Source organism: Pelodiscus sinensis, chromosome 5 (genome assembly GCF_052426305.1).
Source record: "Pelodiscus sinensis isolate ZL-2025 chromosome 5, ASM5242630v1, whole genome shotgun sequence".
Lineage (NCBI taxonomy): Eukaryota > Metazoa > Chordata > Testudines > Trionychidae > Pelodiscus > Pelodiscus sinensis.
This window is the reverse complement of record NC_143056.1, coordinates 21,290,058-21,306,519: the sequence shown is the minus strand read 5'-3', so window position 1 is coordinate 21,306,519 and position 16,462 is coordinate 21,290,058. Positions and strand designations below refer to the sequence as shown.

At 41.6% G+C, this 16,462-nt stretch overlaps 1 protein-coding gene across 8 annotated transcripts in view; it reads right to left on the bottom strand.

The window, feature by feature from the left end:
• Positions 1 to 16,462, bottom strand: part of CDC42BPB (CDC42 binding protein kinase beta) — a 138,352-nt gene that overhangs the window by 58,939 nt on the left and 62,951 nt on the right. For all 8 annotated transcript variants that reach the window (XR_012903286.2, XR_012903287.2, XM_075926513.2 and 5 more), the window contains exons 6-7: positions 3,339 to 3,432; positions 1,163 to 1,363 (exon numbers count right to left, since the gene is read on the bottom strand). Coding sequence is in view for 6 of the 8 variants with exons in the window: in XM_075926513.2 (XP_075782628.2) it covers positions 1,163 to 1,363; positions 3,339 to 3,432 (295 nt within the window). In the remaining 2 variants the exon portion in view is untranslated. The remainder of the gene's footprint in view (positions 1 to 1,162; positions 1,364 to 3,338; positions 3,433 to 16,462) is intronic.

Genomic DNA, 16,462 nt, shown 5'->3' with positions numbered 1-16,462 from the left:
TGTTAGTTTCCACTTTAGTTTCCGTGGTCTTTTACTGCAACAATGAGAATTTTTTTTTAAAGAAAAGAAATTTAAGTGGGATTGTCAAACCACAAATGTGCAAAGTGTTCTAAGAGAGCAAGACTTAACCTAAATGAAATTCAAAATTGTAAATGAAAATTCAGTATAATCACATCTATGAACAAAACCAAATAGAAACTGCATTATTAAGACAGTAAGACAACAGAAATTACAAAAAGCATTTATAGGTATAAATACCACAAAATATCACAAAACTGACAAATCAGACAATTTGCCAAAAGTAGTTAAGATAGGACCATCCTCCAATTCAGATATATGCAATATAGCAACATTTTAAAAACAGAAATGAAGTAACACTCACTGGCTGAAGCAGCACTAGGTAAATTGGTAGCTGCTTTGCATCAGTACTATCAACACTGTAAGCTCTAGTTTAGATAGAGCACAAGTATCCTTACATCATTTTAATTCTTCTGAGGAAGTTCCATTGTAATAACTGCAGCTATACCTATATTGGAAAAAGCTTTCCTATTATTTAGGCACCCAAAATGCATCACCCTCTCTCTAATGTTTCTCCAAAAACACCAACCACAAGCCGTTTACTGTATTGTTTTGCACTATTTAAAATTCATTCAAAAGATTACAAATGAAAATGTCCCTACCAATTTTGCAACCAACAGTGGGCAAAAATCAATCCCTTGTGTTTATATAGAAACTCAAGCTCAGGTTGCTTAATTTTCTGATTTCCTTATTTGTACTGATTACCAGTGTAACAGAAAATGTGTCAGCTGTGTAAATAACAAGTAATTGCTACTGCAGAGTCTAGTGTAAACATTTTTTAGTAGGGTCCATAAACATGGTGGCTGGTTTAGTTCTTTTTTTATTTTGCAAAGATTAACAAACATTTAAAAATAAAAATCATAATTTGAAGGTAATCTTCAAATTATAGCAGTAGCAGATGGGTTTTTCTATTCTTGCAAACTCAAGAAAGCTAACAGATTCCTTAAAATGAGTGATAAGCCTACAAAATTGCATTATAAGTGTAGAATTATAGTAATAAAAATCAAGTTTTCTTTAAAAGGCATCAACTTCTGCATAGATAGATATTTTAATAAATACATATATGTTTGATTATATTTCTTACTTCATGATTCATAATCTTCCCATAGGTTTCCACTAATGATTCTGCGTAAAAGGGTGTTTCACCATACAGCATTTCGTACATACAGACACCCAAAGACCACCAGTCACATTCAGGTCCATATTTTCCCATCCCATCCTCCATTGCTTGCAATATCTCAGGCGAGATGTAGTCAGGCGTACCCACTGCCACAGAAGATTGTACCTTAAAAATAAACAAGCATCATTCTGGAAGGCTTCCAGGCTTCCTTAAGATAGAATTCTTAATCATATCGTAGTATTTCTGGCAAATGAAGACATAGGAAATCCTTGTTTTTATAAAAGGGAAAAGAATTATCAATCATAACACTAAAATTAACTAATGAATATGTACAGAAAATTCAAAAGAAAAATAGGATAAATTCAAATGGACTCCAATGCAACTTAATTGAATACATCTGGCAAAAAATAAAAGTTATCAAAGGCAAACTTTGATTTCCCAGTGGTCTTAAGGTGAAATATATACTGTATGTGCACTAGGAAATGCAGAACAACCAAGCCTGATTGGTGGTGGAAGGGATGGAAGGGCAGGAGAAGACTGGTATAAATACCATTACGACATGAAGAGAAAATATTTTGCCTCAGTATGTGTGCATGTTTAGAGATGTAAATGGCTGTCAAAGGTTGAGGGAGGAAGCAGGGAGCTACCGAGTTCTCAGTATGTTTCCCATGCCCATTTTTGTGATTTGATTTGGAGATACAAGAGGGAGTGTCCACGCTGAGTGTAGAGCTTGTTTTTGTAGTTGTCACATGTTGGCGTGGATGGAAAACAGCTTATTGTGGTGGTGTTCAGGATAGGTGTACTGGATAGGATAAGGAGATAAGCTACTAAGCTTCAATATAAAGGAAAATCTCGGGGATGGTGGCTGATGCTTAAGTTGTATGCTCTTTTGGCAAATACCATTGAGATACCATGAAACCAGGAAATCAAATTCCTTCTGCATATTATTTTGGATAAGGCCAAGACAGGCACTTTTTGCCAGAAGCTGGGAATGTGAAACAGGGGATGGATCACTTGATGATTACTTATTCTGTTCATTCCCTCTAGGGCACCTGACATCGGTCATGGTGGGAAGACAAAATACTGAGCTAGATGGACCTTTGGTCTGACCCAGTATGTTCTTATGCTCAGTAGTGGGTGATACTACAATCATTTTGCCATTACTTGTCCCACCTGGGTACCCATCACACCACCAGCAAAGTACAAAACACAGAGATGATATATGATTTAAGGATGTTAAGTGAATTTGTATCGACTACATCATTAGTTGATAAGAGGGAGGCGCTCTGTCCCAGCTCACACTGGGTATAGGAGCTACCCCCGCAGTTTAAATGTAGTAGGAGCTGCTGCGCCTCTGCCTCCCTTGCCCCCTGACCCCTGCTTCACAGGGACAGTGCTGGGGGGAACTAGCTTTTAAGTTGGCTCCCCCCAGCACTGGCTCCTGCTTCTCTCTCTACCTCCTGCTGCCTCTGATACAGAGGCAGATGGGGGAAAGGAAGTGAGAAGGCTGATCGGGTAGTTGACTACTCGACTAGACACATACATCCTTCATCCGATTAGCTTTTCCCATGATTTCAAGGTTGTAGCCTGTGACTAATTCATTAAATCAATATATAATCATTTTTACCTTTAGATATTCTATAACATCAATGAGATATTCAACAGCTAGCAATGGAATGGTTGAGGAGCAGATGTGTATAACTAATACATATAAGTGTATATGTGTAGTCTGTAAAAATTCTATCTATACAAAATTCAGGTACAAATGTACATATTTTGATTTGGACTCTTTCCCCTCCTCACTAAGAACTAAAGTGAGGACACCACAGCTTTTACACCAGCTGCACAAGTGAGTATGTTCCTGGGGGAAAGCATGGCAGGGCAGTAGGAGTGTCACATGGGCTTGTGTAACTGGTACTCAAACCTGCAGCACATCATCCTCGCTTCTATTTTTAGCAAGCTAGCTAGAAAGTACAGCTAGCACAGTAATTTCCACACAAGCTGCCATTAATAGTCCCCATTGCAACGCAGATATACCCTTATGGCCAGGCTGCAGGCTCGCAAGCAGACACTGCATCTTCATGGCATCTAAAAAGCCCTACTATGAAGGCCCTGACTAAAGTTTTAACTTCATACATACAGTGCCATCTTCACTCATTTTCAAGCATGATCCAAAGTCTGCCAGGCGTATATGGCCATTCATGTCCAAAAGAACGTTATCTGGCTTTATATCCCTGTTGAATTAAACAAAATAAAGTGATGTCAATACAGTACAAAATGCAAGTCAAAGTGCTCACTGGAGTATTGGCTCTGCTGAGACAACATGAATATAAGTAATTTAGAAGTTAGTAATCTATTAAAAAAACTTTATTACACTGATGGCATTCAGTTTATGTTTAGCTATCAGTTAAGTGCAGGGTATGTTCAGAGAAGCTTACTACTATGTTTGCAGCTGTACCACCCAGGCCTTTAATTCCATCAAACCTGCAATGGTCACTATTTGAACAGAAGAATGGAGGATAAAACGAGTGACAAAGAAAGTATATGAATCACCTCTTCAGACTGTCTTGAAGAGCATCAATGTCTCAGCATAAGTCTTCTATAGGGGAAGTAGAATCTTTAGTTTCTGCCAGATATCCTGACCAAATTCTAATCAGGTTACAGTTTTTCTGCCTCCCTAAACCCTCTGTTTTCAATTCAAGACCATATTCTTCACTCCCTGTCCTAGGCTTGTTTAGTACTGCCATACTCTGTTAAAACAACTGTGCTATGATAGCCCAGAAGGAAAGTATGTTTTAGGATGCTATCAAGTGATTCCTGCACATATATAATGTATGAAGTGCTTTACATGCCTATATGAACAAAGGAGCTATAAACCTGTTAAAGAAATATATTAACAATAAGAGTATTGAAATACATCCAGTTACCAATATCAAGTCTCCTAAATTACACAATACCACAACTTCCTAGACAAAAGTTGCATAGTGAGTATAATATGCCAATGTTATTAAATGAAATTAACTACAAGTTCACTTTTACCTAACCTCATATTCTTTCATACATTAGTCTTGAGGTTAAAAATGTTAATGAATGGGCATAATGTAAAATTAATCATGTTTTCTTTCACCACTTTACACTCACATCCACTTAAAAGTATTGGAAAATAAAATGTCTGTAGCATTGAGGAAAAAGAAGGCAATGCTGAAATTTAGTGTTTAAGGCAGCAGACATTCTCTGCTGATATTTTCTTATAAATTCTGTCAAGGACTCTTAAATTAAGAATTTTCAGATATTATGTAAGGGGGAAAAAAACCTGAACAGTTTTTAAATTATTTGCTCAATTTAGCACTATATAAAACATCCAACAGATGAACAAGTTAAAATGCACCACCTTCTTCCTTGGCCAGGGGATAAGAAGGAAGGTCCTTTCTTGGATTGAGAACTGGTTAAAAGACAGGAAACAAAGGGTAGGAATAAATGGTAAATTTTCAGATCGGAGAAGGGTAACTAGTGGTGTACTCCAAGGGTCAGTCCTGGGACCAATCCTTTTCAACTTATTCATAAATGATCTGGAGAAAGGGGTAAGCAGTGAGGTAGTAAAGTTTGCAGATGATACAAAACTGTTTAGGATAGTCAAGACAGAAGCAGACTGTGAGGGACTCCAAAAAGATCTCACCAAACTGAGTGATTGGGCAACAAAATGGCAAATGAAATTTAATGTGGATAAGTGTAAAGTAATGCACATCGGGAAAAATAACCCCAACTATACGTACAGTATGATGGGGGCTAATTTCGTTACGACAAATCAGGAAAGAGATCTTGGAGTTATCGTGGACAGTTCTCTGAAAACTTCCACACAGTGTGCAGTGGCGGTCAAAAAGGCAAATAGGATGCTAGGAATTATTAGGAAAGGGATAGAAAATAAGACCCAGAAAATCTTACTGTCCCTGTATAAAACTATGGTACGCCCACATCTTGAATACTGTGTACAGATGTGGTCTCCTCACCTCAAAAAAGATATTTTGGCCTTGGAAAGGGTTCAGAAAAGGGCAACTAAAATGATTATGGGTTTCGAATGGGTCCCATATGAGGAGAGGTTAAAGCGACTGGGACTTTTCAGTTTAGAAAAGAGGAGACTGAGGGGGGATATGATAGAGGTATATAAAATCATGAGTGGTGTGGAGAGGGCCGATAAAGAAAAGTTATGTATTAGTTCCCTAAATAGAAGAACTAGAGAACACCAAATGAAATCAATGGGGAGCAGGTTTAAAACTAATAAAAGAAAGTTCTTCTTCATACAGCGTGTAGTCAACCTGTGGAACTCCTTGCCAGAGGAGGCTGTGAAGGCTAGGACTATAATAGAGTTTAAAGAGAAGCTAGATAATTTCATGGAGGTTAGGTCCATAACCAGGGGATAAAATTGCTTGATCGTTGTCTTCGGTCCACCCTCTCTGGGGCACCTGGTGCTGGCCACTGTCGGTAGACAGGATACTGGGCTAGATGGACCTTTGGTCTGACCCAGTACGGCCGTTCTTATGTCAGTGGTATCCATATCAGTTCAGCAACATATCCCAACATACACTCTGCAAATACATCATTGATCATCACTCCTCCATAGGATAGAGCTGAGTATGTGAGCTGTCTTATAAAATTAATTTAACTTTAAAATATGAGGTACAGATTTACTTTAAAAATTCCTTCCTGTTTTGGGATATGTATTTAAAGAAAACTGCACATTATTACTAAAAAAAAGTGCTTTACGGTTGTCAATTAGTCTCAGAAGCATTTCATGGAGGAGCATCACACAGAAAGCGCATGCTGAGATCTCTCATTCAATGGAAACTGCTGAGTTCCATTGCAGATAACATTTACAAAGGAAAAAAGGAAAGTAAACTTCTAAATATGCTTGCTGCTTCCTACTAAGGATCTTAAAGAGTTGTTATCTGGCTAATTGTGTACTGATACAGTTTGTATTGACTACACAATTAGCGGATAAGGGGGCCACTCTGCAGAGCCTCAGTGTGGGTAGCTCCCAAAGCCGGCTCATGACAGGACCAAGCAGTCCCAGCTCGCGCTGGCTCTGAACCACTACGGCTCTACATTTTAAATGTAGTAAGAGCATGGCAGCTCTTACTACACTTAAAACACAGAGTTGCAGTGGTCCTGGTGTTGTGCAGGTCAGGACTGCTCAGTCCCAGCTTGTGCTGGGTCCAGCAGCCCTTGTTCATGGTGGCCCAGGGTGTCAGCAGGCAGGGGCTGCTCTGGCCAAGTAGCCCCAGTGGCCATGAACAGGGGCAGCTTGGCGGTAGTGGTGCAGGGGGTGGAGGAGGGAGGTCCAGCTCACTGAGATCCCTGCAAACAGGGGCTGCTGCCAGAGCAGCCTCAGCTCGCCATCAGCAGATAGTGCTTCACAGCAGCCTCCCTCTCTCTGTCCTTCCCCCCACTGCCTCGAATAGAGGGAGCAGGGGAGAGGTGGCATTGCAGAGACAGTGTTGGAGGAACCAGCTTTTAAGATGGTTCCCCCCAGAACTGCCTCTTGTTCCCCCCTACTTGCTGCCTCTCATACAGAGGCAGGGTGGGGAGGGAGAGTAGTTGAGTACTCCACTTGACTACCCACTTACATCCCTACTTCCTACAGGTTATCTTTGGAGATTAAAGCACATAATTTTGATTTACTCATTTTTTCATGGCTAGAAAATATGCCACTTAAGCATTCACATTTTATCAATTAAAATCCACTACATGACATGCTATATTTAGCACCGTACTATGTTATATGAATTTATGCAATCTGGCTGAGAAAGAAAACAATGGATTTGATGCTGACTGTAATATATATATTACATTCTCCTCATGCGTACACATTTTATAAAAAATAAATTTATCATTTAACTTCCCAGCAAACATGGGATAGTGGTGTGAAAAATTATTGCTGAAACTTCATTATTATAAAAAAAATCACAGTTCAATAGCAGTATTAGTAAAAAAAAAATTAAAATTTAGATAAATCATGTACATTAGTAGAAGATACAAGAAATTTCAATACCTGCTTATTCACAAAATCAGATTATCCACAACAGTCCCCCAGAAAACAGTATGAATCAGTGATTCTCTGCTGTGTCAAATTACACAATCTACAATATGCATTTCAGACTAATGATCTATTTATAAAATTTAATTCTGCGAAATTATTGGATTTAATTACACCAAACCTATACTGCTTTACAGGAGAAGTAGTTTACATTAAGAGAAAAAGCAAGCAAACAAAGAGATTGTGGGTATGGCTATATGTCAATTGACACTGAGATGGACTGGTTTGCGGAGAAGAGTTAATTTGAAAAGAAAATGCATGAGTTTAGTGTCTATGAAAGGTGCCGATAATCACAAGGAGACTGATGTGCGCCATCACACAAACAGCAATAGTGCAGCTTTCCCAAATAGCCCCATAAATGTACCTCAACCAATACCAGAAGGGCAGCACAATTGCCTGCACGCCCTCCAATCCTGACTGCATAAAACACTTAAGTAGAGCTCCGGCCGCAACCAGGAAGCTCTGGCCCTAGTCATGGAGCTCCATCCCCTTTATGGCTCCAAGAGCCAGGGAGATCCAGCCCTAGCGGCAGCCAGGTTGCTCTGGCTCAAGCCCTCCAATTGCAGCGCTTCAGCCCCAGATGTGGAGCCAGGTGGCTGCGGAGCTCTGCCGCAGTTGCTTAGCTATGGCCCCAGCAGTAGTGGGGCCGGCAGCAACTAGAGAATCCCAGGGGACTGGAGCAGTAGCAGGGGCAGGCTGGAGCCCTAGCCTGGTGGCAGCACAGGCCATGAGGGAAAGGACCTTTCATTGTCCGGCAAATCCCCCCATTTGGGACCAGCGAGGTCCAGCTGTACTAGGAACTAGAATGAGATTAGGGATGTTAACTTGTGTGTATTTCTGTAAACATGTAACCACTAGATTTTTTTTTTTTAATGGTTACACATTTACATGCAGGGGAAGCAGGGGGGTGCTGGTACTCATGAGGAATCGTCTTAAAAGCCGATATGTGTGGGGAGCCCGCTTGAAAGTTACTTCCCACGTGTACTGGCTCCCGCCTCCCCTCCTCAGCTGCCTCTGTGGTGCTTAAAAGCCAGCTCCCCCTCACATATTGGCTCCTGCCTGCCCTCGCCTTTGCTGCTGCCTCTGCCTCCACAGGATCCAGCACACTTGGGGAGTCAGCTCACAGGCACCAGTTCCCACTTCTCCTCCCCTTTGCTGCCTCTACTACAGAGGTAGCAACGAGTGTGTGTGCGTGCACGTGAAGTTATTAGGATTAACCAATAAACCCAGGCTTACCAGTTAATTGTGCAAATGACTACACAATCCCTAAATAACATCCCTAAATGAGATTAAACTGATTTATAGAGATTAATGAACAACCATTAAATACTAAGAGTTTTCAGTCACTACCAAGCTGGGCTTGCTTTGAACGAGTGACCTACAGATGAGAGGAAACAGTTATGTACAATGTTCCCACTAATCTTTTCTATCCATGTGTGGAATAAAATATTATGTGCACCACAAGCAGAAACAAAAAAATCTAGCTGCAGGCACTCTGCTAATCAGCTGGGCAGCATCTGAATCTCTCCTGGGTGTCTGTACAAGCACACAGCTTACAGGGAACACCGGTTACGTACCTTACAGTAACTGAAGTTCTTCAAGATGTTTCACCCTATTGATGGCTTCCTATTAGGTGTGAGTGCACCTCTGATCAGAGATTTTTTCAGCAGGGTCTGGTGGTCCACACCTGTGCCCTACACAGAGGGGAAAATAGAAGGTAGTGGAGGATGCACAGGGACAAAACATCTAAAAACCCCCTCAAATTACTGTGCAAGGTGCTCTCATACTTGATGTTACTGTTCGAAAGAAGGTTGCTGAAGAGTGATTCAATAAACAGCCTTACCAAAAGCTGCATCAGACCTGGAGGTGAAATGACAGCATGCGATAAGGTGTGCACAGACTGCAATATCTGTGCACATCTGCAATGGATATGTTTTTAAGCAGGATGTTGAAGTGGACTGAGCTCTGATGGGATTGACCATCACATCAGGAGTAGGGTAGCATCCTAGAATATTCACATCATGCTAAGATGCGTTTGGAGATTCATTTAGATCATCTTTGTGCGGATAGAGAAGCTCCAGTCATCCTCTCTGCAATGGAGACAAGCAGTCTAGGCAAGCATCTGAAAGGTTTGATCCTGCTGAGACAGAAAACAAGGGCTCATCTCATAACTATAAGATGTAGACCTGTCTCTTCCCTTCAAGCTCCCTGGTAGCTGAATGCCTGGCTGGTGTGAAAATTTGGTGACACTTTAGTTAGGAAGCCAGGATGAGAACAAAGAGTTTCCTTCACTGTATAGAGTACATCAGCTACAAGAGCTTTCAACTCACTTATCCTTCTAGCCAATGTAACTGAGGAACACAGTTTTTTTAAGATAAGTGAAGAAGGGAAGAATTCCTCAGAGGCTATACTGAGTGTACACTCTGGGCAGGAGCATTCGGAATATACAGACTGACATATGTCCTAGGAGATGCAGGCAAAACTTGCTACAGTCTGCGGACTCTGCTGTAGAGTAGATGATGAGACAGTACCTAGAGTCTAACCTGTCTTTTTGCCAGGGCCAATTGGGGAGTCTAGCGTGGCTCTGATAAAGTTGCTGTGCTGAACAAGAACCAGACTAGATTTCTCCAAGTTGAACCATCAAGGTGTGGGAGAGAGCTAGAGCTTTCTGGTGGCCTTCTGGAGTCTGTGGAAGGAGCAACTCTTGATGATCCAGTTGTTCCAGGAAAGGGGAAGAGGACTATATCCATCTGAAAAAATGGGCCAGGACACCAAGAGGACATCTGTAAAGCCTCTGAGAGCAATGAAGGCTGATGTGGTTGTGGTAGTGGCTGCTACCACTGGTGAAACATAGGAAATATTTTAAGCAGAACACACAGCTATATGGAAATATGCATCCTGGACATCAAGTAACAAACCAAGCACCCCCTTAAATGCCCCTGTTCCAATGATGGTATTATCACCAAACATCCTGAATGTGGGTATCTGGATGAAAGCATTCAGAGCTCTAAGGTCCAGAATTGGTCTTCATCCACTTTTTTCTTGGGAACCATGAAGAATTTGGAATAGAATCCCCTTCCAATGAATACAGGAAGAACTTGTCTGATCATTCCTAGTAGCAGGATGGACTGGACTTCTTGCCTCAAGAGACCTTCACGGGACAGGTCCCTGAAAAGGGATAGGGAAAGTGGGTGCCAATAGAAAAGGTTGAAAGGAATGGTATTTAGCCTGATGAAATTACTTCCAGTATCCATTTGCATGATGAGTTGCCAGGAAGGTGCAAAACAGGAGAGGGTCCCTCTTGGATCTGATGGAAGAAGGTGCCACCTCCTCAGATCTTAGCTCTGTGGAGCCTGACAGCTTACCTTTCTCACCAACAGCAGGAGATCAAATAAAAGATTACCTCACCCACCTTGACTCAAAGCCTAGGACCAAAACTGCTACAATTACACTGCATATCTTTTAGAAAGATCAATTTCAGCCGAATTCAAACTTCTGAAAACCAGCTCTGCTGGAGCTGGCAATCACCACTGGGAACGATCCATTAACACTTCAACTACATTCACTATGTTAGGTATTGTAATATTGAATAGTAGAATACATTGGAACAGTTTGAAAGAGCTATAATTTGAATATAAATCAATCTGAGAATTAGTCTGTGCTATGACTGATACAAGAAGATTTGGACATGAGTTTCACTGTGTGTTCTTAAAGAGAACAGGAGCCGGTGTACTTGGAGGTTGTAGTCTGCATCATTCAATACAGAATTGTTTAAGCTGACTAGGTAGAAGGACACTGGGGTCTTTTTGCTATGGTTACTGTCAGAAGAAAAATGGAGTCGGAGAGCAGTCTGTGGATTAATGATGGCTAGGGACAAGTGTAGCTTTAAATCAGGGGTCACCAAACAGTAGAGTGGGATCTACCAGTAGATCTTGGCACTTCTGACAGGTGATCCTGACTGGTTTGGCCAGGAAGCTATCAAGTGCTGGCACTTCAGTTGCCCCTCCGCTTACTGTCATGCTGCTCCAGCCTTCTGCCTTGGAGCTGCCCCCCCGGGAGCCTTCTGCTTGCTGTGCAGGGTATGAGAGGGAGAGGAAGGGCACTGATGTCAGGGTGTTCCCTCCTGCCCCCACTCCTGTACCCATTCTCCACACAGACAGAAGGGGATGGAGGGAGCTTAGCAATGCAAATCTGTCACTCTTACACACACAGAGTCCTTTACTCTCATCTCCCGACCCAAATAATATGTAGGCTGTTGTTTTTACTTCTTTTACTGCTTGCAAGGTGTGTTATTTTTGTTTTTTGACTTGTCTGTGCATTTCATAATTTTCATTTCTCTTGCACTTAAATTTAATTCTTTGAGTAGCCATTGCTATACATGCCAGCTGCTTTCAGGAGTGGGGCAGGCCCAGGGCCAGGGCAGGAGTAAACTTGCTTTAACCCCACTGATCCACCACCTAGAAGCAGTCTCAGTTAAACAGTGCCCAGTCAGATCTTGAACCCTTATCCTAGCCCTGAACCTCTTCCTGCACCCAACCTCCTGCCCCAGACAGGAATCCTCCTCCACCCAAACTCCTTCACGGAGTTTGCACTCTGAAACCCTGTCTGGACCCCAAGCTCCAACACTGGGCTAAGCTCGGAGCCCCTCCCACATGCCAAATCCCTTGACCCAAGATCAAAGCCTGCACCCCAACTCCCTACCCCAGCATGGTGAAAGTGAGTGAGGATAGGGAAAGAAGGAGGCTGATTGATCAGGGTGAGGCCTTGGAGCAGAGATGGAGCAGGGGCAAGGCCTCAAAGAAGGGATGGGAAGGAAGTGTGAAAAGGGTATTTGGGTTTGAGGTAGATCTTACATTGCACTTAAACTGAAGAGGTGATCTTGTGGTTAAAAAGGGTGGAGACCATTGCTTTAAATGGCACCCTGTGTGCTAGTGTAACAGGACTGAAAAAATATATGAAGTGGCTGTTATATTTTACAAGATACATTGTTAAATTTTACAAGTGTGATGTACTGTCAGGAGAGTAGGCTCAGTGAATTAACTTTAACTATTTCCCAGTTTTCTAAGTTTCAGTTTTGGTGAACTTGACATTTTGAAAGGCCACAAACTGTCACTAGAACTGCATTAATCAAGTGTTTTTCCATTTAATTTTCTTAGGTTTTTTTTTTTTTTTTTAAACGGAAAGAAATGTTTTTTGTTAGAAGTTAAGTGATCATTTAGACCAGGGGCAGGCAAGATCCAGCCCGCAAACCAGATCCGGCTTGCCAACCCTTTTGATCTTGTCTGCGCTCGCGCTGTGACAGGAAGCAATGCCAAAGTGGCTAGCAGCTCCCTGTGGCTCTCTGCACTGTGGAGAGGGACAGGGAAGGAGAGGCTTCAGCACACCGTCTCCACCCCCAGCAAAATCTCTTACTTCCTACTTTCCAGAAAGTGGCCAATGGGAACCAAGAGATTTTTCTGGAGGTGGGGACAGTATGTGTAGGCTTCCTCCAACAGAGAGAGCCACACATGCATAGCTAGACAATAGTCTAGCTCAGTGTTTCCCAAATGATGCTCCGTGGAACCCTGGGGTTCCGCGAGAACCCGAATGCTCCCCTCCCCCTGTCCATAAAGAGACAGAGGAGCCTGGCGCGCAAAGACGCTGGCTCCTTCCCCACTCCCCTTTCAGACATCTCCCGCGTCCCCTGCTGCCGCTCTGCTTTTACCACGGGAAAAAGCAGAGTGGCAGCGGGGGATGCGGGAGAGGGATCTTGGGTTGATCGGGCAGAAGCGGGACAAGCAGCTGTTGCTGCTGCTAGGTCCCTTGGTAAAAGCAGCATGTGTGTGTGGGGGGGGGGGGGAAGGAGTACTATCAGTGAGTGGAACACCGGAACTCCTACTCACTGTGAGGATCGGAACAAATCCCCATACACACTGTGAGGACACGTGGCTCCTGTGTGTGACTTTAAATTTAAGAATTCAATCTAATATCAAAATTCCCCATGGATCATTGGTTAAAAGAAGGAACTTTAAAGAGAAAAGTGAGTACTTCAAACTCCAATATTTTTACTGAAACCAGCAAGGAAACTACTGAGGCAGCTCAAGTTAATTATGAAAAATTTCAGCTGACTAATAAGAAACACAGGTATTGTCAGGACTATTTGGCATTTGGATTCACAAGCAATGGAAATGAAGATGCTCCAGGTGCCCAGTGTGTAGTGTGCAACAAAATATTATCTAATAGTTGTTTGGTACCTGCTAAATTGCGAAGACATTTTGAAACAAATCATCCAGAATACAAAGATAAAGACATTAGTTTTTTTAAGCAAAAGCTTGAATCGCTTGAAAAAAAAGTAAACTCTTTATGTCAAAAATTGCCAAATCTGATAATGAAAATGCAACAGAGGCATCTTACAAAGTAAGCTATCGTATATCGCTCGCCGAAGAAGCACACACTATTGGGGAATCACTCATAAAACCATGTGCAAAAGATATTGTGATGTGTATGTTGGATCAGGAGTCTAGTAAAAAAGTTGAGGCTGTGCCACTATCAAACAATACTGTCACACGTCGTATTCACGATCTTGCTGCTGGCATCGAGGAGCTTATTTTTCGGCTGCATTTATGTGATGCATATGCATTACAATTAGACGAGTCCACTGACGTTGCAGGTCTTGCAGTTCTGCTTGTATTTGTCCGTTTTGATTTTAATAGTTCTATTGAAGAAGACTTACTTTTACGTGAATTTTTGCAAACCCATACAACTGGTGAGAATATATTCAATTGTATCAATAACTTTATGAAAACACATCAAATAAGCTGGGAAAAATGTGTTGATGTGTGCAGTGATGGTGCCAAAGCAATGGTAGGAACAGTGGCTGGCGCTGTAACACGAATAAAAAATGTAGCACCAAACTGCACCAGCAGTCACTTCATTCTCCATAGACACGCTCTGGTAGTTAAGAATATCTCTCCCTCTCTTAAAAATATGTTGGACGAAGCAGTACAGATTATTAATTATATAAAAACTCGACCATTACAATCAAGACTGTTCAAAATTGTGTGTGAAGATATGGGTAGTCAGCACACAGCCCTGCTTCTACATACAGAAGTCAGGTGGTTATCACGAGGAAAAGTGCTGGTTAGATTATTTGAATTGAGTCATGAGCTCTCCGCAAATCTGATGGATCACAAATTCCAACTGTCTGATCATTTAACAGACTTTTTGTGGTTATCTAGAGTTGCGTATCTTGCAGACATCTTTACAAAACTAAATGAAGTAAATCTGTCACTGCAAGGAAAGAATGTAAATATTTTTAATGCGAAAGACAAAATTTTGTTGTTGTCACGGAAGCTACAGCTTTGGATCTCATCTGTAGGACGAAATGATTTGGATTGTTTACCAACTCTGAATGATTTCCTTGAAGAAAATGGATACAAACTTGATGAAGGTATTTGCAGCGACATTGCAGATCATCTCCGCGATTTATACACGAACATCATTAAGTATTTTCCAAACATCAATGACAACAATAACTGGATTCGAAATCCATTAAGTTTAACAGAAAAGCCAGTCAGTTTTTCTACACAAGATTATGAAAACCTAATTGAAATCGCTTCAGATGGCCAATTAATACAAAAATTTAAAGAAGTTTCTCTGATTACATTTTGGAGTGACTTATGTCAAAGTCAAGAATATTCATCTTTATCAAGACGCGCAATTCGTCAGCTGTTACCCTTTGTCAGAACATACTTGTGTGAAACTGGGTTCTCGAACTATGCAGCAATGAAAACAAAATACAGAAATCGACTGAATGCTGCGCCAGATATGCGAATCCAACTTTCTAGTATTAAACCAAATATAAAAAGAATTTGCCAAGAAAAGAAGAAAAACCACTCTTCGCATTGAAAACTATTAATATAATTAATATTATGTGATAGTTTTATTTTTTGTATATATTTAATATGATTTTTGTTGAATATAAATGAATGGTGTTATATTCAATATGTTGAATTTAAATGAATGGTGATCTCATGACCATATTTAGCATCTTATTACTACCAATTGTGGTGTACTAGCAGTCTGTGTGTTTGGGTGTGTTTTTTTTTTTTTGCTCGACAAACTTAATCCCTAGCTAGGGGGTTCCTTGAAATTTTTCTGAGTTTGAAAGGGTTCCATGGTCAAAAAAAAATTGGGAAACATCTAGCTGCTGGCAGTGAAGCCTGCTGAGTGTGCTGCTGGTCCTAGAGCCTGCCTCTGGCATCCAAGCCCTCCCCCTCCAAACCCAACTCTCTCCTAAACCCTTCCCACTTCTCCCATACTCCCTACCAGATCCTGCATCAGGTCATAACTCCTTTCTGCATCCAAATTCCCTCACCGATCCCGCACCCTTCTCCTGCACCTCAGTCGCCTACCTTCAGCACCTATCTGCACCCAACCTCTGTCCCATACCCACAGCCCCTCCACAGAAAAGTGTGGCCTTTGACCACTTACCAAATCTTGGAGTGGCCCTCCATCAAAAATTATTGTCCACCCCTAATTTAGACAGATGTACTTCTCTCCATTGTTGACACTCAACAGCCAAGACATGCTAAATAATAATCCATAAACCTAGCTATATAGTACTTTTTCCATCAATATATCTCAAAGAATTCTGCATCATTATCCCCATTTTACCCATGGGGAATTGAGGTACGGTAAAGGTAATAGAAAAGTTAAATGACTTGTTCACGGTCACCCAGGAAGGCCAGTGGCAGAGCCAGAAAGGGTCCCAGTGGTTTTGCCACAAGATTGTTAAGTAATTCCTTAATACTCCTTCCCCACTTCTGTATATATTGTTATGGTGGAATGAGAGAAATGGTCATGTTTTTAAATATATGCCATGTGTAGTTACTAACAGGGTCAGAGAAATCTCTTCCATGGTCTATGTTCCAAAACCTTAACAGTTTCATTATATGGCTGTTTCAACTCACATAAAGCTGCTGTGAGAAGACTAGTGTTTCCACTCTTGCCCCACCATTCCCCACAACATGCAACCAGCTCCCTGTGTCCTTCAAATCCCAGTAAGTCATTACTTGACACTGGAAAAGTCATTAATATGTAAGAAGTTGCTCCTTGCTTTTTCCTGCTCTCTTCTGCTGTACACACACCACAGGTAATTGCTTACTGGAAGGCCACCTGCTACCTTGTTTACA